Consider the following 21,718-nt stretch of genomic DNA (forward strand, 5'->3'; position numbering starts at 1 on the left):
CACGGAGGAAGTTAAAAAAACCCTTCCTCCGTGTATCTGCATAGGGAAGAAGGAAAGTTGATACTCGCCGATCTCGTGATTTCAGGAAAGTAACTTTGGAGTTTAAAGGAGCAAAATATAAGCTGCCACTTTTTTTTACTGTCTCAAGAAGCAAGAAGGAATATTGGTTCAGGCAATTAAATACTGTAATTGCGTAATTAACGTACAGTAAAATTACTTTAAACGAAAGAAGCTAAACCGAAAAATACCTTAAACCGCAAAGAATTTAATAAATTGTACGAGTTTCTTCATTATCTTCTTACGATGAACCGAAATACTTCTAAGCAGGACTTTCTTTAAACCGAAACAACTTGAGAGCACCTTCCCTTTTTCTCTCTATATTTTTCTTCAAAAATTCGGGAAGGAGGCCACACGTAATAATGCCCGGCGATATTAAACAGAGCGTAAGTATAAGATGAGGGTGATGGGTGGGGTGGAGGCAAACACTTCAATCACTGCACTTGGGCCTGGCCAACACCACAATCGCACAGACTGGAAAAGGAAGACAGCGGGTGACTGACAGGCGAAAAATGAGGAAAGGGGGAGTTGGGGTGTAGAATAACGCAAGCGAGATGTTCTCGCTCGTATGTTGATGTAGACAACTTACCATTGAAATGCCATTTCATTTCCACTTTGTTTAAATGTGTGTGAGGGGGGGGGGGGGGGGGGGAGGGGGGGGGAGGTTCTATGTAATTAGGCCTTTGAACCTAATGGCTTTTCAACAAAAGAGGGATGTGTAGTTGACAGCTTAGCATTGACACGCCTTTTCATTTCCATTTCACTTCATCTCTGAGTAGTTGCGCATCATTCATTATCAATTATCACCCAAGACTTTTCGATCTTATTTTAGCTTTACATTTTACTAAAAGTTGTCTAAAAGAAAGCACTGTGCTTACACGTTTGAGTTTAAAATCAAATTACTATGTGAAGTCGATGAAAAAAAAGTTGATCAAGACGGAGATATGTAAATTACACGGCATCCCGAACTCAAATCTTTCAACAATTTTGAATTGAAAACGAAAACCCCCAAAAATATTTTTAAAACACACCAAAAAAAATATTTTTTTTTAAATTAATGGTTACGAAGAGGCATTTATTCAACAACTCCATTTAAGGGGAAACCCATGATACGATTAAATGAGCAAATTCCTTAAATAGTTACTAACCTTGAAAAACATTGCAACATGGGAACTTACTTTATACCAAAATGTCTTTAAACCGAAATGGTTTAGAAGGTCCCCACAATTTCGGTTTAAAGTAATTCTACTGTATTTCACGTATTGATAAAAATTTCCGAAAATTTAAATCTCCAAAAGTGTGCAAATCAAAAGTCACGATTCAGCTGTGTGAAGTTTATGCAATGAGTCATCACCAAAAAATATTTTATCCTTTTTTTTTTCTTTTCTTTTTTTCTTTTTTTTTTTGTATTGATTATATTGATTCTTATATGCTTGGACTTCCCCCAACCTACACTTATTTGAAGGTCTGATAGCCCATTTCCTTATGGGCTCATTCTTGTAATGGAAATCTCAAAAAATGATGCAAAATATTGGCCATTACGACCATGTTAAACTAGGCCAATAAGTCGGTTCGGATGTCAGACCTGCATATATGTTCACGTCGGCTTCCCCTTCTATCTGATTATTCACATTTTAGCCTCAGAATTATTAAAAGAGTTGATTTTGCTCAGGTATATAATTTAAGATTAAAAACAACTTAAATCAAAGGAAGGAGATTGGCATGTTTGGTATTGTTATTTTGTTAGATAAATGAGCCGCTTTTACTCTCTATTTATTATAATTGACTCTTTTAGACACCCTTGGATCAAACGTAATGTTGCTGTAGGTGGAAATCCTTTTGGGGTTGAGAATTCAGCCTCCCTGGAGAGGAAGTTTTATATTGGTCCATCTTTACTGCCTCCTTTGCTTGTAACTTTTTTACCTTCCACATGCCTTTATTCTTCAATGAAACCATTATGTTTGAAGCATGCCTTGCCTAGAGTCTTCTACTGAAAACTAAACAGTCTAATGAATGTGTCTTTTTGTTGGATCTTTATTTTTCCTTTAAATTATTTATCAATCACGAAAATTATTTTTGGTCTCATAAATCACCTGTCAATCATGTGAAATGAGCACAGAGAATGTGAATTATTTAATCCCATCAACTATTAATTATTGTATTAGTTTTATTTTTCTGTCATTGATATGACCATAAACAAAAACTTTTAAGACATAGATTTATCAGTATTTTCTTAAAATGCGTTTTGTTCCATGTAAAAAAGATGTTATTCCTTATGATTACAGATTTGTGAATGACCATAACAATTTACCATATTAATGAACATGCACACAAAGCAAATGATATATGAGAGTTATGATGGTTTGACATTTAACGTTTCATCACATTGTGGAAAACTGATTTAATGTTTACATTTTTTTTCCAATTGATAATATGGTAGCTTCTATTTCATAAAAGATTCATTGAAATTATATCAAAGGCCAAAGGCAAAGGGTTCGGATTTATTTATATAGTACAAACTGCATAATCGGAACAGCACAATTATACAGAAATCATTCAATTAAGCAGGGTTCCAATTAACCGATACTGCATGTAACCTCCATTTGAAACACATATAAAGACTACACTCTGCACATATCTTTTGCAGTGTCTATACATTTATATACAGTAATGCTAATACAGAACATCCATTCATTTCTTTTTTAATAATAATATTTTCCATTCTTCCCTACATTTAACATTACACGTACATGTATGTAGTCATGACAGCAGTTGAAAGAGAATGGGCTACCTTATCAACATTCATATAGAATTGTCACTACATCCATATTTCAAAGAGAAGTCACATGAATCAAGGACATTAGAATCCTGTTCCATAATTAGCCATAACACATTATACAATTTTAACCAACGCGGCATGCCTCGTCAAACGCAAATCAACCATTGCATCATTACTTTCACTCTCACTCTCATTAATCATTTATTGCTCACCAAGACTGGCAAATGGTTACAGTATAACACATTGAAGAGTAAGGATGGTGATAGAGTTTACAACGCTTTTGTTCATACACAGTTTCTTTCAGTGGGGATATCATGTTCTTGATTACTTGGAATGAAAACAATCTTTAAAACATTTGCTGAATCTTTAATCGTTCCATTCAACAGGCATGCATTCTGATTAACCAATAGGAATTATATATTTTAAAAATCTGTCACAAACAATTCGTTCCAATTAAACAGCTGTTGTGATCAAGCCGCTTTCCAATAACTTGCTTAAACTGTATTTCAATAATTATTTATTATTTATATTATTATGTGGATTTTGAGCTAGTTTGTAGCTACATTTGAGTCGTTGAGATTGTTAGAAAAAAAAAGAAAATTAAAAAAAACGATGACATTTTCCGCATTCAAAATAAAAGAATGAAAGTGTTCAGATATTACAAGACAGATGAATAAACATCTAACCGTGAATAAAAGGACTTATGTGAGTTGCAATTTTATTTTAATCAACCCCCCACCCCTTCATCACCAAAAACGAACCAATATCAATAATCAGCATGCAAGTTCGATTTTGCTATGGGTTTAAAGCAAATAGCACATTAGATATTAATTTTTTTTTCTATATCTCCATGAACTGTATCTGTACGTCCATGAATGCATCCTCTCTTGTCCCAAACACATTTCACAGCTAGAGGAAGACAGCGAGCCAACAGACTATGAAATTCCTTTTCAGCTCGATGGAGATTCAGATTCCAGTACACGTTTTAATCAACAAAGGTACTTCAACATTGTCATTGCTTCTCAAAAACCCTTTCTCATTAACTTGATTGTGGCCATATTTAAACTTTTTATTTCGGTTTTTAATTTTAATGCAAGTCAGCCAATGAAATTTTACATTGGATGACGTCAGGCTGCCATTCTGTTGTGAAAGACATCTTTGCCATAATGTTTTTTATTGCTAATTGTTATCATAACTATCTCTTTCTCTCTCTCTCTCTCTCTCTCTCTCTCTCTCTCTCTCTCTCTCTCTCTCTCTCTCTCTCTCTCTCTCTCTCTCTCTCTCTCTCTCTCTCTCTCTCTTTCTCTCTTCCTCTCTCATTCACTCATTATCTCTCTTTTTCTACCTATCTTTATATCTGTCTGTGTGTATATATGTGTGTGTTCTGTGCATATATGTGTGCCTATTTCAATGTATATGTGAGAATGATTAAAGCTACAATTATAGAAAAGACTGAAATAGCTCTCACAGACTATACCCTCATTATTTTAACAGTTGTTAAATTGCTAAATTCCTTTTTTAAAACTATTAATCTTTGATAAAACACATTGGATATATATTATATTCATGTGAATATTAAGAGTAAGTAACTTATAGCTGATGTTAAGATTATTTTTCCTTTGTATAAAGAGAACATTTTTTGACTCTGCTCTCTTTGTTAAATTTACTTGCTGCTGACAGAAGTGATTCCCCAATAAGTCTTTCTGTTTTGACGGTATGTTAAATGTCCATACTTTATTTTTTTTATAAATCTCTGTCATTTGCCTTTTGCCACACTAAGAATGCAACTCATATCAGCACTACTACTCATATGTACATAGTATGTTGTTGTCTTTGTCATTATTTTAAAGCAGTAGACTTTACTCCAAATACTTTCAGAATTGTATTATTAAATAATGGAAAAGCTCAAGAAAGCTACTATGTACCTACTGCATTGGATTTTTGGGGGGGGTTTTTTAATTATTATTTTTTTTTTTTTGATGGGAGGGAGGGGGACTTTTTTTCTTATAGCAGTCACTCTGAAATTAAGCTTTGCAATGAATATTAATTTTGCTTTCTTACATTTAACTGTCAACGTATCACAAAGTAGTCAAGACCAAACAGCTGATAATGGTCTTTATGAAAGTGATGGATGGTCTGATTCTGAATGGGCTGATGAACAAGTGGTGAGAAAAGATCATTGTAAATCCTGCCTTTTTTTTTTTTTTTACCGCATTGCGCTTTTAGAATAAATGATTCACTTGAAAATGAAATGTTTGTAAAACAAAACAATGTTGAATTTAATGGGACTTTAATTTCGTAGAAGCTTATCACTTGCTTTAATTGTTTCATGTTGAATTTGCTTGCATTCAGTTTTAGATATTGAATTTGTGTCACATTTTAAATAACTGATGCATTGTCAACAACAGCCCTTATTTTGCTTATGCTGCATTTTTATGATATTGCCTCACAAGAATCGGAAAGCTCTAAATTATCATTTTACTACATCTTATTGTACACAGATAACAATTTGTGTCTCCGTAGCATCTTCAGTTTTCCTCTAAAATTCCTGCTGTAACGACTGTGATCATTTTTTGTTCATTTTATAGGACTTTACATATTATATAGATATTTAGTGATACAAGCAATAGTTTTTATTCCATTTATTTTAGACATATGATGACACTGTGGGATTATTTAGGAAGGAGGGGGATGGGATGATTGAATTGTAAAAAATGTTTTTGTCAACAGAATTATTGTCTCTTAAAAATGAAATATCTGATTTGGTCAAAGGCAGAGGATACATTTGTTTCACAGCTTAAAGGATATTTTTTTTAATTTCGTCTACCTATTGTCCAAAAAATGTTTTGCTTTTTCCATACAAAGACATACGCCAGTAACAAAGCCGTAGTAACAACTCAAAACAACATTTCAAAACCCTGCATGATAGTTTTAGGCACTGTGGTCTTAGTATATTGTTTCCCTCCTTGTTTAACATCACTCGATAAAGGTACAGTAGAATTCTATTTCAATTCAAGTTAAAATCCATAAGGCTAACTGTGCCCGTCAATGAACACAAAATGATTGAGAGCTAGGATTTAACAAAAACAATGAACAAATGAAACTAAAATCACTATTATTGTCTTTTTACTTTTACTTACTTATCTTAGTAATGACACCTTTCAATCAATGACAGCTTGAATGCAATAAGAATTATCTTTCATTCACTCCAGCCTCATTATATCCAAGGCCACTGTATCTGTTACTTGTACCTTATCGCCTCATTGTGGTAGTCTGTGTAAACCAGGCGTTGAAAATTAAATTTAAATCCTTGAAAAATGTTTATTTAATTTTTATTTAAAAGGATGAATGTAATTTCGTAAACTAGAAAAAAAGGTGTAATTTACATTATGGTGTTGAATTCAATTTTTGGTGTTTGGTTCACTCTTACTTCAAACCAGATCAAGGCGAAGAGTCGCATTAAGCTTTTAGGATTTCTCAGTGTTATTAGAGATGAAAAATATGTGGGTTTAAAACTTTTAGCATTATCCGATCTTATTCAACTTTTCGATTTTTCATAAGAAAGAATAATTGTAACAGTTTACATAATCTATATTCGATAATATTTGACAGACTGAATAAGGTTACTGTGGGACAAATGTAAACATGGGGTCCGTAAGTATTGTCCCGTAAGTTTATCATCAATTATTTTACTTTAAAGGGTCATCTGCATTATTCAATAAACAAACAGTGGACTAAGAAGTCTCAGAAACAAAGGACTTTGTGTTGTTTTGTTTGCTTTTTTAAATCCTAGAGAAATATGTCAATATTTTATTTTGATCACAGTCAGGCATTCACGGAATGGTCCTTTAACAGCTTGGATAAAGGATTTCATATGCATCTTTGTTCACAAAATGTATTATTTTGTCTTTTGTTTCTGTGTTTATTATTTCTTTTTTGTTTCATTTTGGGGTGTTTTTTGGGGGTTTTTTTGTTTTGTTTTTTGTTTTTTTTTAAATTGTTTTTGCTTTTTAAAAAAAAAGGATTTGAATAGTATGGCATTTAATTAATATCAGTGGACGGTATTTGTATATTAATTTTTATGATGTGTCAATCTATGTTATACTAACTGGTCACGTAGCCTCACATCATGTCATGAAAAAAAGGCATGAAAGAAGTTTTCAGTTTTCTTTCTTTTTTTCTCTTTTGTTTTTTATTGAATAAAAATTCGTAAGTGCATCTCTTTTCAAAAAAAAAAAAAAAAGAAAAGAAAAGGAAAATTATATTATAGACAATTTGTATTCATCTCCTTTAAATTAACAGACACTTTAAATAATTTTATTGTTTTAGAGTAGCGCCTTTGTTGGGGATCTATTTTCCCCACACTCCTCCCTACATTTCCTTGAAGACAAAAGTATTGAATTTCATTGCCAAACTGGTGAAAGATCGCATATAAGTTGATATTAATTTGTGGTACTGAAAAGTGGTTGAAAAGTTCTTTCTGATGACCACACATTTTCCATTTATATTGGATGAAATATGAAAATGGTAATTATAATGATGGTGATGCTGACTATGACGTTTTTTAGTTAGTTTAGGTATAGCGTATTATGTGCTGAACATGCTTTACAGGAGGTCCCAAGCCTAAAACAACACTGAATTGTGGAATTGGATATATAGCCTTTAAGGTGCTTTTATTTCTTCCAAGTACTTTTTTTATTACAGTCCATGCCGCCTTTAGCCTTTAAGCATGGTCATCAGTAGGAGGCTTGAGGCATGCGTAATGCCAAAGTGTGCTTGAGTTTGAAGTAGACATAATCCAAAGATTTCCATGAATTAAATTTCATGAGTCATTTTCCTTTGTTCGTTAGTGTGCCTGTGTATAACCTTAAGTGTGTGTGTGTGTGTGTGTGTGTGTGTGTGTGTGTATGTGAGTGTGTTGTGTATGTGTGCATGCATCTGCCTTCTCCATCACTCGCCTTCTTTCACTCTCTTTTTCTCACTTATTTCTGTGATAACTCGTTTGTTCAAAGGGCCATGAAAAGGAATGGATAACAATAAAAATTAACAATCAGAATCAGATACGGTCTTGTAATAAAGTGTGCCTGAAGCTGAAGTTACCGTACTTAGAGTTTATATAGCAAAAATTTGGCAAGTGACATTTAGCGTGCTTTAGCTGTTTCTCTATGACGGTGCATTTAAAGGCAGCATGGTCTGTAACAGAACTGTAAAACTTTGGAAAAGTATCATGTATAAGGCAAAAAAAAATGCTCCTTCTTTAGGCATGTTTCTTCCTACATGTTACGTGTTGCTTGTTGGTCAGGGACCCCTTTGAGCATATTTAGTGGATATTGTACTATATAAAAGCTCAACGTTTTTTGTTGTTTTTTTTTTTCAAAATAATGCTTAATAAAGAGATAATCAATTTCAGATATATTTATTATTAAATTTAAATACAGAGAGTATTCACACGTCAGTTGGCATAAATAACCCTTTACATGAAATGATATGTATAAAACCTTTTCCATGGACTCTACTTTTGGCTACCACAAGAGGATTCAGACCATTAGACTTACAGGCTGAGTGTCTCACCATTCAACAAAAAAGCGTGCAAACTCTCATAGATATGATTCCATTTTCTCCGAAGTGTACAGATGGATTTTGCAATGTTGCCTTTGAAATGTATTGAGCACAAAGTTGTTCTAAGCTGCTACAAGCTGTGGACGTACAAAATCATCCATCTGGTTTTTTAGTAATGTATTTATGTTTTTTATTGGATATTTTAAATTATTGGCTGAAGAAGGGTTTTGAGCCCGAAGCATTGTGTTTGATATTTTGTTCTATTTTGAAACTGTTATATTCATTTTCGTTTATTATTCTTTGAGCACAAAGTTACATGGAATAGCTATTTCTAAAATGCTTTCGTTTTTATTGATTGAAAGATCCTCTGAGAAGCTCTTTTTTTAGAGACCTTTTAGAAATAGCAAATGAGGCCAAGAAAATTTGTTTTCAAAATTATGTTTTTCTTCAAGCACAAATAATTCAGCATAAAGCTTTATCACAAAATATGCAATGTAATGGAACTGAGATTTGAAATTAACTCTGCCCATGGCCATCTAATCAATAGCTTTATTGTCGCCATGCCAATAGATCATTTTCCACAGGATTAAACCCATTATGTTGATTTGCTCTCCTTTTGCATGCTCTATTTATCTAACAGTTTCCAAGCATGTTTCAGACGAAATTAACGGTTTTCCATTTATTTCAAATACAACTATTTCAAAGACACATGGGATCTTTTTTCTGGGATTCTTTCACCATATTTTGAAAATTAGCATTGCACAATCTCACTCTCTTCTTTTAGGGGTGGGGGAGGGGGAGAGCTAAGGAGATTCTGATCTGATTTTTTGTTGTTTTTGTTTTTTTTTTGTTGGTTTATTTCAACATTTCAAACTTTCATATGCATCCGTAAACACGTGAATGTGCTATAAGTTGTAAATATGGCATGTAATGTTTAAGGTGGCAAATCCAAACTACTATCTCTTGACATGAGATGTATGCAAGATACGAGGTAAATCTAGTGACATTTTATCAATTTGTGTAGATATAAATCATTTCCATAACCAATAATTTGATTTGTATTTTTTATATGACATAATATGGCAAACGAGATATTTTTAAAACATAGAAGTCACAAAGAGATCATCAAAACTAACAGAGGCCAAACGATAGAGTGTCTGACTATCAAGCGAATGAAACATGGTGGACTTTTCAAAATCTGACTTTTTTGTATCTCCAACCTTGTGGATTTGTTTAGTGGCTGGCCTTACTTATATCTGGCATAATATGATATTTTACTATAGACCAGTGCTCTGACGAGAATGTTTAACTGGCAATTGATTCACTCTACAGTTTTTAATATGATCCTGGATTCGGGAGCTTCTAATCAACTAATTATTAGTTCAGATGTATGAAAAGACTTATAGTTGAAAAAACTGAGAGAGAGAGAGAGAGAGAGAGAGAGAGAGAGAGAGAGAGAGAGAGAGAGAGAGAGAGAGAGAGAGAGAGAGAGAGAGAGAGAGAGAGGGGTCTATCAAACAATATATATCATGCAATCAATATTTGTTGTTATATATATATTTTTTTTAAATTTATTAATTTCTTTTTATATATTATTTTCTTTTTTATTTCAGGATACACAAGATCCTGGAGGTAAGGAAATTGTATACCTGCCAACCCCCCCCCCCCCCCCCCCCCCCGCTCTTGGTGGAATCATTCCTATTTACACTCTTCCTTTTTGTACTATTCCTCCATTGTCTCTAAAATTCTGATTTTCAAAAAGTGATGATAATGGTAAGAAAGGGGGGGGGGGTTAAAAAGGTGAAATTCCTATTTTTTGTCTCAAATTCCTATTTACAGGCGTTCTGATTCCACTTTTGGAATGTGAAGGGTTGGCAGGTCTGAAATTGGGAACATGGTATCAAAAACTATTGGAGGACTAGCCTAGAGGTTCCTTTTGACAGTTTGTTTGTAGTTTTTTTTTTTTAATTAAAAAATTGAGCTTTTATATAGCGCAATATCCACTAAACATGCTCAAAGCGCTTTACAAGGGGTCCCTGGCTAACAGCAACATTTAACATGTAGGGCAGGACATGACGCCTGTTAGGCGACATAGACAATACTGTTGACGACCAGGTGCTCATTTAACACCTGAGTACGGTGAGAGAATGTTAGTAAAGAGCTTTCTCTAAGGACTCAACTACACGCCTAGCAAGACTCGACCCAGGTCCTTCTGATCCAAAAGTGAGTGTCATACCACTAGACCACATAGCCACACTGTGTTGTAGTTTATACATGGTACTATGGTAGGGCAGTAAGGAAAAGAAAATATATTTTTTAATGAATTGATACTACCTGTTGTAATTTGTCAAAAAATTAATTTCTTTTGATCATTATTTTGTCTAAAGAGTGCAGACAAATTATTTACTCTCTGCCTGAAGCAAGTGAAAGAACTAAAGATTTTTAAATCACAATTTTTCATACAAAAAAAAAGCAAATTATTTATTTTAAAATTAGTTTACGGGGATAAGATTAAAGCTTTAAAATTAGTAGGGTAATAATGAGTTGTACATGGTCAAAGACTACTCTACTTGTTTGCTTAGTCCTTGACATGGACATGGTATGTGAAATTCCATTCTGCCATGAGCTTGTAAATCTAAGGAAGAAAAATCGTATCGTATCGTTTAAGAGCTTATAGGTTCTAAAAACCTTTAAATGATCTGTGTAACTTTCATGCATATATACAATTTATCAATTATACATATAATTAGTATTCAATGTCAATTTATTGAGAATCTATTACATAAATAAGTGTCATATTCAATATTCGTAGTATAATTTACTCTATTTACATTCATTTGGCATGCCCAACTTTTACATTCGAGAGTTTCAAATAATTGATATACAAAATACAATAATATCCAATATCATGTAAATTATTAATTGAATTAGAAGTTTTTGTCTCAAACTTTAGATTCTTCCAAATTGTCACAGTCCTTTGAATTAGATTATTTTTCCTTAGACCTAACAATGTGCAGCACTCTACATTTAGTAATATTAAAATAAAGCTGCCAACTTTTAGACCAATTGTAAAGTGAATTTATATCATTTTGTAAGACATCTTTATCTAATGTTGGTGCAAACATATTGATGTTGTCATCAGCGAAAATTTCGCATTTAGAATTTATAGTATCAGGCAGATCATTTATATAGATAATGAACAGTAAAGGACCAAGTACACTGCCCTGAGGGACACCACTAGATACGCATATGAAGTCAGAACAACCTGTTGTCTACGACCAGTTAAAAAAGATACAATCCAATTATAAATATTACCAGTAATTCCATAGCCTTTAAGTTTCAAAAATAACCTTTTGCGTGGCACAGAATCGAAAGCTTTCCTGTAATCCAAATTTATAACATCAAAGTTGCATTTTTCATCAATACATCTTGTAAAATCATCCATTACTGTCAATAACTTAGTTATGCAAGAGCGTCCCTTTCTAAATCCAGGTCTATTTAGCAAATTGTGTTACAATTACAGTATGATAGTTTTGTGTTCTTGTTTTATTATTCAATTAATTAGATTTAATGACAAGTGCCTTCAGGGACGTGTTTTGATCCATTATAAATGGTCCTTAATGAATCCAATGATATTAGTTTCACAAAGGTTCTCAATGTTATTGTTTTCATTTTATAAAATTTCACTTGGGTTTTTTTTTTTTTTTTTGTTTTTGGTTTTTTTTTATGCCAGATGAAATTTATGAAATTGCTCAAGACAATCAGCAGCAGGTATGTGAAATCAAATCATTCTCTTATTTCATAGACATTCTGCATATGTTAGACCGTAAGTATTGGCAAAACGGATCTCACCGAAGTATTTGAGACTCTTGATTTTTTTTTTGTTGTTGTTGTTTTTTAGGGGAGTTTGTTTTGTTTTGTTTTTTTTTTTTTTTGGGGGGGGGGTTTATTATCGGCCTCACTTTCTGAGTTTTTGATGATGCAGACGATTGATAATGAATCTCTTTGTCCACTGAATTTGCTACCAGCCATTCAGATTTTGTTCGAGGATGATATAGAAATAGATATTATAACATGATATAGATATAAGTTTAGATTGATATTTTTTTTTTTTTTTGGTTTAATTTTTGTGGAGAGAGGGTGGGGGGATGAGAGGAGGGTTTTTACTGCATTTCAGCATTTCAGCATTTCAGGCAGCTATGCCAAAAACGAGTTATTTAGGAATACCATTCATTCTCATTCATGAAACTTGCTATACTAATATACAATATAAAAGAGCAAGGAGGAATGGATTGAGATGAAATCTAAAGGATTGTGTCAGGTACAAATTTGTGATAAAACGAAAAAAAATTGCCAATGATTTAGATATAAAACTTTTTCTTATTTCATTGGTTTCTATTATATTATATATTGCAGCTAATATCTCTTTTCTTTGAATCATTATTTTAAAATCCCACAAGTTCTGCTTGACTTCTTAACTTTTTTTTATTTTGCCTTGAAATGACTTTAAGTGCAAGGATTGGCGCCTAAAACGTATTCAAGATGTCTTCTCTAATCTGTGACTTTTAAAAAATATAGTGTCCTTTGATGGACGGATTACCACCACAGGATTAACATGAAGTTTAGCATCCTTTACCCCTGCATTTGCATACAGCTCAATCCATAACATTGCTTACCTTTCAAAATGGCCCTGTAGAAATCAATTTGCATCATTAACTCCTGTCATCTTTTGCTATGTTTCCTTGAGTTTTGAAAACGTCCATCCAAAACTTAAGTAATTTCTTTTTATTGATTCGATAATATTTTCGCTTCATCTTTTATTCCAGTATGAAAAATGATTAGACTTTGATTCATAACACGTTTCATTTCAGTTATTTGTTTTATAGTCTTTTTATCATCATCAGAATTACAATCGTTATCATCATCATCGGCATCGTCGTCATCATCATTGCCATCATTGTTGTTGTTGTAATTTTTATCATTGTCACCTCTCTGTTCTCTGGAGTTTGAGAATCCATTCTACTACTGCCTCCCTGCCTCTTACTCAAAAGTGGAATAACTCTCCAAAGAATTATTGCTCCAGTAATCATCTGCTCTTTGCCTTCAAGCTTTTTACCCATCTTCTCCTTGACAACTTTCAGCGTTGCTGAATTGGGCAATTGCTTCTCCTGCTTTTGCCCTGATTGTAAAATAATCATACCAATATCTCTATATTTAGGATGATGATGAAGATTACACTGCACCAGATCCGTGTAAGTTAATTTCTTTTTTACCATAAGTATACATGCCTATTGTCATATGAAAAAATATTTTAAATGATCTCATATGTATTTTGAATTGATGCTTGCATATCACAATCCTCTTGGGGATATTTTATAAATACTTTTCCAGGGGTCTTTTCTTTCTTATGTTAAAAAAAAAATGAGTTGAATTTTCATTGTTACTATGTACATTTTTTTTGTCCATGATTCTTAAAAGCAAATGTTAATAAGTTTGCAACTTAAAATGTATGGAACATCCCGTCATGCTTAAATCCATTATTTGTCTTAGTTATTTATAGTCAATTCAATTTAGCTTCACTGTTAAGACAAGCTATTACACCATTTGGTTATGGTGTATTAAGACTGCATGGAAATATAATATTAAGTGTGACATTATGACTATTAGCCTGGATGATATTGTTTATTAATTCATGAAGTGGTTGTTCTCCATTTAAACTTGTGGGTCTTGATAGCTTAGTTGTAGAGCACTTGCTTCATATGCAAAAGGGGGTCGATATCGATCTCGTGTGAAGTCGAGATTTTTTCAGCCCCCCCCCCCCCCCTTGTCCACCTAGCAGTGTGATTAGGTAGCTAGTCTGATAGATCTGGTGAAGAGTATTTTGCGATAGACTAGCGTGCTAACCAAAGGGTAGCAAGCAATTGCTATTGTCTGTTTAGCATTATAAAAAAACAAGATAAACCCAGTATCCATGAGCTGTATGGCTCTGAAGACTAGTTTTTATTTATTTAACCTATAAACATAGCATACTTGTTTCAAGTGTGAGATAAGAATCATTGTAAGTTAATTTTTGCGATCTTTAGTACTATTACCATCTATGAATCACTGTATTACATATTTTCTCTCTTGGAAATCATTGTTTTAGTCTTAGTTTGTTCCAATATTTGACTCAGAGGAGTAAAAAGTAATTTATTTTCAACCTTTAACAGCCATTGTCCCACTCACACATCGGTTAAACATATGAATCAACTAAGCAGAATGCCCTCTTGCACTGCTTCCTGCTAGTGAGGGATGAAAAGGCTTTCCGTAGAGACCCTGACTGTGACCTCAAAGTTCAATTCATTCTTTCCTTATTAGAACCTGTGAGATTATATCTCTTGAAAAACAGGGCCTTTTTTTTACCATCCTTATTAAGTCTTAGTCTTAAATTCACAACACTCTATCAAAGCTGTCATATTTGCACCCATTCACAAAATATAATTTATATAAGAAAAACAATTTTATGAATGAAATTCATTAGTAGGTAGATGATCATCGTGTTGTATTTATTGTTATTTATCTTTTACATGTTCTAATGACAAATTCTAGATCATCATAAGTATTGTTCATCTTAATCTTTTCATTCTACATAAAATGCAACAGTAACACCCGATGTGCCTCCTCCGCAAAGTGATAGAAAACTATCCAAAGGAATGTTGTCTCTCAACACTGCCGACTTACAGATGACTCGAATGAAATTAACTAATACATCCAACACTCTGTTAAAATCACCTCCAGCCAGTAATGATAAGAACACAGCAAGCGCTTCAACTTCAACTGCAGGCTCAAATTCTGTCAGTGTGAGTACCGAGAAAACCATTTTTAGATTCTAGTAACTATCAAGACATTGATTTAGTTAATTTTAAAATGAAAGTACATGTAGCATGAATTGACGCTGGATGTGGATTTGCAATTTCTTGTTTAATTTAAATAAAATAAAATAAATAAATAAAATTCCCTTTATTCATCCCCAAGGGGAAATTTGTCTTTAGGGTCTATTCCAAGGGAAGACTGGAATAACCCAGGCATCAGCCGCAGAGCAGCGCCGCAAAGTGAGCTAGGGCGAGGTGACTTGCTCAAGGCCACACAACGCAGCGGTGGGTGATTGAACTCGGTACCTTTCGGGTAGGAAGCAAAGACCGTACCACTGTGCCACGCTGCCCCTATATATTATATATATATATATATATAATAATAATAATAATAATAATAATAATAATCAGGTACATCATTGACACCTCGCCTATTCCATATACAAACAGCTCTAGGCCCTTTACAATGCAAACATCAAAACTGCAAAAGCAGATCATACACAAAACATGCTTAAGACGTTCATATAATGAAAACTAATCCATAAAGGGAAACTGGTTTTAATCTATCAATATTTCCTAATAAAATACGTCTTTATATTTGTCTTAAAAGTAGCTTCTGTATTGCATTTTCGTAAGGAATTTGGAAGAGTTCCAAATAGAAGGGATAGCATGAGAAAAAGACGTATCAGAAAACTAGATCTTAAAGTTCTGGAAGGAGAGTACAATAAAATAAGGTTGCATAAATATGAAGGAGCAGTTTTGTTGATACATTTAAAACAAAAAACAGCAATTTTGTATTTGAGTCTTAATTCAACTGGTAGCCAGTGAAATGACAATAACATGTAATATGATCTCCTGCCCTTTTTCTTAGAATGATCCTAGCAGAATGATTTTGGATGCGCTGCAAGCAGCGAATTACAGTAATCTATCCTAGAAAATATAAATGATGAAACAAGAGTTTTTAGGGCAATATAATTTTAAAACTTTGATAATTGTGAAATCTTTCTATTCTAAGTTTGAATGCAATATTTTACAAAGGTAGTCAATGTGTTTTTCCATGGATAAGCTTGACTGAAAAGTCTTGATGCTATTAAATAATTCCCTTTATATTGAACTCACCAGTAAAAACTACACATAAAATTGTGCGTAATTTATTTTTCTATTAGGTCACCAAATTCTGTTCAGCTGATATTTCTTGATTTTAACTCTAGTAAAACGCTGTTCCATGAATCAGGACATAGGTGGCTGACACTGGATGCACCGGTACATAAATTGTGAATACAAACCCATGGGTTCATGAATGGGGGTTTTTTCTCCTTCTATACTCAAGTACGGCTTACATGCCTACCTGAAATTTACCAGAAATTAATGAGGCAATGGCAACTCGCCAGAAGAATGGAACAGTTCACGCATAAATGGTCAAAAAAATTGATCTTCTTTGTATTTTAAAAAAAAGTTGTCATACAAAAACACACTTTCTAAAAGTTGAATATTTTTTCAATAGTTTAAAAACACAAGGAATAACTAAGAGTTTTACAATTTTAAGAAATCAATGATATTGCTGATTATCACTGTGAAACCCTAGGCCAACAGGACTTCAGTCACCTAGTGTCAGACAGTCATTACGAAGAGTTGAATAAAAGGCTATAAAAGTCAATTATCCTCTATTGTTGCTTGTATGTGTGTTAGATTGTACACATGCAATGAAAGAAAGTTCTACAAACTACACACTAATAGTTAAAACTCTCTGTCTGATTAAAATTAACTCTCTTCACTCTCAAATCCCTTGTCAGCACGTGGGTAGGAGAAGAGGGAAAGGTGGGTTGGGGATGACTTCTAGGTTTCTTTGTTAGTTAAATGGTCATACACTGTCCACACACGAGGTGAAGGGCTAAGCTAAAGTATAAACCAATCAAATTCAAGTTTATTGATTGTGGTATTCTCCAAAACAAATAAACCTCTTCTTCGAGCAATATGCGTGTCTTTTTTGCAATGGTCAGACGCAATCAATCAATCTTAAAATGGGGATGTGGGGGGGGGGGGGGGGGGGGAGTTATTGGTCTTTTTTTGTGGCCGTGAGTATAATGTTATTGTGATGAAGCAGTTGATGTTTTACAAAATATTCTATTTCTTTTTTTTACAAACAGGCTGTTTCAAAAATGTTTCAAGATAAAAGTAAGTTTTTGATGTTTTGTAATATTTGTATTTGAGATTGATTGCAATTTTAAAAGAAATGTTTTTTTAAGAATATTATTTAAAAAGTGTGAATGTTAACTCCAGGTTTTCATATAACTAAGAGCGATAAGGTTGTTTTTTTTCACTTGACTTACTTTACTTATAAGCCTTTCGTGTCTCTATCAAAGGATCCGGATGCCTTGGCTGACTCCACCAGTTCGTGTTTAAGGTCCTTCCAAGATTGTCTATCACTGGCTAAACTTTAAGTTTTTGTAGATCTTCAGGTGTTTTTGGGGTCATTGAATGTTCTATGGTTCTGAGGTTTAGATTTAAAGGAACAGGTAAGGTAGTTATAAGTCGTCGTCTAAAAAGAGTGCCCACACTTTTTGAAATATGCTGTCATAGCTTTGTTTGCTGGTATTTCTGGATTTCTTATTATTATATGTCCATGGATTCGCCATCTTTGTTCTAAAATATGCAATGAGAGTGGTCTTTCTTTCATTGTTTTGTAAAGGGCTTCGCTTGAAATCTTTGTCGGATAACGTATGTTGAGGATTTGCTTCAATTGTTTGCGGTGGAATGCATCAAACTTTTCTTCTTCTGACTTGGTACGAGCGCATTTGTATAGCAGGATTGGTTTTTACAAGAGATTTTTATAGTTTCAACTTTGTTGTTTGTTTAATCTTATCTCTCCTGATTCATACATTCATTAATTTGTTCAGTGCAGCGTTTGAAAGATGTTTCCTTCTCTCAATGTCTTCGTTGTCATCAATCAATGTGCCCACCTTCTTTGTGCTTGTCCAATCTTCTTCATTCCTTGAAAACATTGTATGTTCTGTTTTGTCGCTGTTTACAAACAGGTCATATTTCAGGATGATTTTTTTTTGCATTGTCTATGTCAATATGCTCTGTCCGATGAAATCTACGTCGTCCGCATGAATTATTTCTGCTAGTAATAACGTTCCTAAAGTAGTCTCAGGTTGTGGGAGAGTGTTTCTTAGTTCTCTTAAGCCATGTTCAAGATACACTGTAAACAGTACCGGACTTAGACAGTCTCCTTGTGGTATTCCGTCATTACTTATGAAGTGTCTTTGTGCAGATGCTCCACGGACTCTTGGACTGATTCTGTTTTCACTCAGTAAAAATTGTATGATTCTTAATTCGTCTTCTGTTACAATTTGTCTTTAAACGTCAAGGAGCACTGTTCAGTCAATTGTTTCAAAGGCCGCCAACATATTGATATCCATCATACTGATATTTACATTTTCTTTCAAAACTTTTGCAGCCAGCCATTTATGGGCCCTTACTACATCAACCATGGCACGGCCTTGTCTAAATCCACTTTGACTTTGTGAAAGATTTTTTTCTATTTATGGCCATATGCGGTTTAGGACTAGGGTGGAAAGCGTTTTTCTAATTGTGTTAAGTAATGTGATGGGTCTTAAATTGTGGTGGTCCTTTTGGTTTTCCAGGCTTTGGTAGAATTATAAGAACACCTGTGGGTTTTTTTGTTTTTTTCTTTTGTTTTTGTTTTTTAATTGTTACCTAAGGATTCAACCCCAAACTTTTAATTAAGTGACTTATCACATTGCAGTTCATTTGTTTGCTCAAAGTTTTTTCACCACCTGAATTATGTGAAAATTTCGTTTGAGTCATTTGGCTCATTGTAATATTGGTTATCTGCCATTCTTCCTTTCAAAGACAAAACCCCATATTATCGAAATTTGGTCAATCAGGAATATTTATATTTTTGACACCAGAGGATTTTAAAATCTGTTCATAGTATTAAAGAGAACAAATCAATGAGAAAAAATCAAAATTAATATCACTTCATTTCATTATATTTATATATTTATGCCTATTAATGATAAACACTGTTTGACTCCTGTAAAACTGGGTTTTAGTAATATACAGGTTTTTGTCATAGACGACAGCATCAGTACCCCATTATTTTAAAGACTATCTAAAATTAAATTGGAAATTAAAATCAATAATTTTGACATAGGCCATTTAAAAATTTGCATTTATAGCGATACATTTTTTACAAGGAAATTGAAATGGACATAACTTAATGGCACTTATACTTTCTTCTTTTGATTTATTATGTTTGAATGTCTTTGTCAGCATGTTTTACACATTGGGAAAGCTACTAATCTGAATGATAATGAAAATGTGACTTTAAATACAGAGAAAAAAAAAGAACTCTAGCAGCTACTAATGAATGTCTTTTTTGTGTTGTTTTATGGATTGTGCTGTATGCTTTTACTTTTTATTGTTCAATTATTCTTTTTAAATATTATTTTTGGTTTTAGTTTTGTTCCCTTTGTTTTGTTTTGTTTTTTTTTTGGGGGGGGGGGGGGGGTTTCTCTCCATTTTTGGTCGAGTATTGCAGTCTGCATGAATTCTTTTCATAGAATATGAGAAAAAAAATTATCATAATTCTTAATCTTTCCAGAGCGTTGAAAAGATGCATGAATACACGTAATTATTGTTGTAACTTATTCATCTGTTACCATGTCGAGATGAACTAGATTCCAAAAATTGAATTTAAATTTAGTATTATTAGATTACTCTTTGTTTTAAAAAATGGTTGCGTATTGTTGTTTCCGAGTTTTTATTTTGTTTATTTGGTTTATTGTTTTATTTTGTTTGTTTTTTTTTTTTTGTTTTTTTTGTTTTTGTTTGTTTGTTTTTTTTTTGGGGGGGGGGGGTGGTTTGTTTTGCTTTCTTTTCTTGTTTGGCTTTGGGTTAGTTTATTTGTTTGTTAGTTTTTTTTCTTGTTTGTTTGTTTTTTTTGTTTTTTTTTTTGTTTGGTGGGGGTTGTTTGTTTCATTTTAATTATTTGTTGTGAGTTTTTTTTTTTTTTTTTGTAATTGTTTGCGTGGGATTTTTTAGGGAGGGAGGTGTTGTGTTTTTGTTGGGTTTTGGTTTTTTGTTTTTTTTTTTTTGTTTTTTGTTTTTTTTTTTGTTTGAGGTTTTTTGGGGGGTTTTTTTAGGAGAGGGGAGAGTTAAAGAAGCACATCCAAAGCAAATTGATTCAGATTTTTGGATGGTTCATCCCAATGTGATTTCAGATTGAGGTCGTGTTCTGCATTTTTTTAAAATATATAATATTTAGCAGCATCTCACCAAAAGTAGTGTTGATCACTTTTAATCCCCAGAGCTTCTTGGTACTGACAAACCCAGTCCCCCTCCCAAACCTAAACCAGCTGGTCGCAAGCCTTTATCGTCAACAACAGCAGCAGACACAACAACAAAAACAAATTCAAATACCCTTTTCTCAAAAAAATCACATACGGCAGATGTCAATACTTCCAATAATTCCGAACCCAATACAGTGATGAAAGATAATGACAAACTAAAAAGAGATAGTCGTTCTGATGAAAATGCCAGTGCTGGTTCTGTCTCATCTGCCAAAGGAACTAATGCCATGTCTGAAACAAAGAAAAAGGAGAAAACAGCTATGTTACCTAAAACTGCCACACCACCGGTAAAAATACAGATTCTGCCTTTGGACGTTGTGCACGATTTGAAGAATAAACTCCAGTCACCTACCTCAGTAATAGTTTCATATCCATTTAACCTTTTTCACCCTATTGTATCTATTTTCCAGGTATTAAGTCAAAATAAATTCCAGACTTCTTTATATGAGTAAATCTCTATGATTTCAATCTAATCACAATTGATCTATATTATATCATATTGTTGCCGTTAGAGTTAAGGAATTGGGGCTACCAAAAGAGATATCTTTAGATATAAATAATGTAAAGAGACTTGATTGAGAGTTTTCTTCATTTTTTAAATTTATTTTTGTGACAACCGTATATGAATCAATCCGATATTATTGTACATATTTCAACACTTTCAGTGAATGCAAGCAATAGATTCAAAATCTGGTTAGATACGGAAAAGCTTTAAGTACTTAATACCTGGGCTGGGAACTGAATATAATCTCATATATTATGCACTCACTATAACACATTTAATTTCTAAAATAAAAAAGTATTTTTGCTTTTGTAGGGGTTTAGATTGGATGTCAGACAAAACGCAGCATTTTACATGGTCATCACTAAACTTATTCTATTTGACGGCTTATTCTTATATGTTTAGAAAGTACAAAATGGTAGTACACTTAGAGCTGATCACATAGCACTAATTTCAATGTTTCATGCAAAAACTTTGTGACTACAATTTATACTTTCATCCTTTTCTCGTTTGAATTCAGTTCAATGAACTGTCCCTCTTCTTTTCTACCTATCAGGGTTACATTTTGGCTTCATCGTTGTCGCCCACTTTG

General features: G+C 33.1%; 1 protein-coding gene across 17 annotated transcripts in view; it reads left to right on the top strand.

Moving 5' to 3' along the window:
- Positions 1 to 21,718, top strand: part of LOC144965384 (uncharacterized) — a 54,500-nt gene that overhangs the window by 22,469 nt on the left and 10,313 nt on the right. For 5 of the 17 annotated variants that reach the window (XM_078900664.1, XM_078900662.1, XM_078900671.1 and 2 more), the window contains 8 exons: positions 3,746 to 3,834; positions 4,923 to 5,001; positions 10,009 to 10,027; positions 12,129 to 12,166; positions 13,614 to 13,647; positions 15,038 to 15,234; positions 17,394 to 17,421; positions 20,583 to 20,980. In XM_078900664.1, coding sequence (XP_078756790.1) covers positions 3,746 to 3,834; positions 4,923 to 5,001; positions 10,009 to 10,027; positions 12,129 to 12,166; positions 13,614 to 13,647; positions 15,038 to 15,234; positions 17,394 to 17,421; positions 20,583 to 20,980 — 882 coding nt within the window. Of the gene's footprint in view, positions 1 to 3,745; positions 3,835 to 4,516; positions 4,551 to 4,922; positions 5,002 to 10,008; positions 10,028 to 12,128; positions 12,167 to 13,613; positions 13,648 to 15,037; positions 15,235 to 17,393; positions 17,422 to 20,582; positions 20,981 to 21,718 lie in introns of all 17 variants that reach the window. The other 12 variants (XM_078900666.1, XM_078900674.1, XM_078900677.1 and 9 more) reach the window with 6 other exon arrangements.

The sequence above is a fragment of the Berghia stephanieae genome, chromosome 2 (assembly GCF_034508935.2).
Source record: "Berghia stephanieae isolate SIO BIC M18660-M18661 chromosome 2, UCSD_Bste_1.3, whole genome shotgun sequence".
In the NCBI taxonomy this organism is placed as follows: domain Eukaryota; kingdom Metazoa; phylum Mollusca; class Gastropoda; order Nudibranchia; family Aeolidiidae; genus Berghia; species Berghia stephanieae.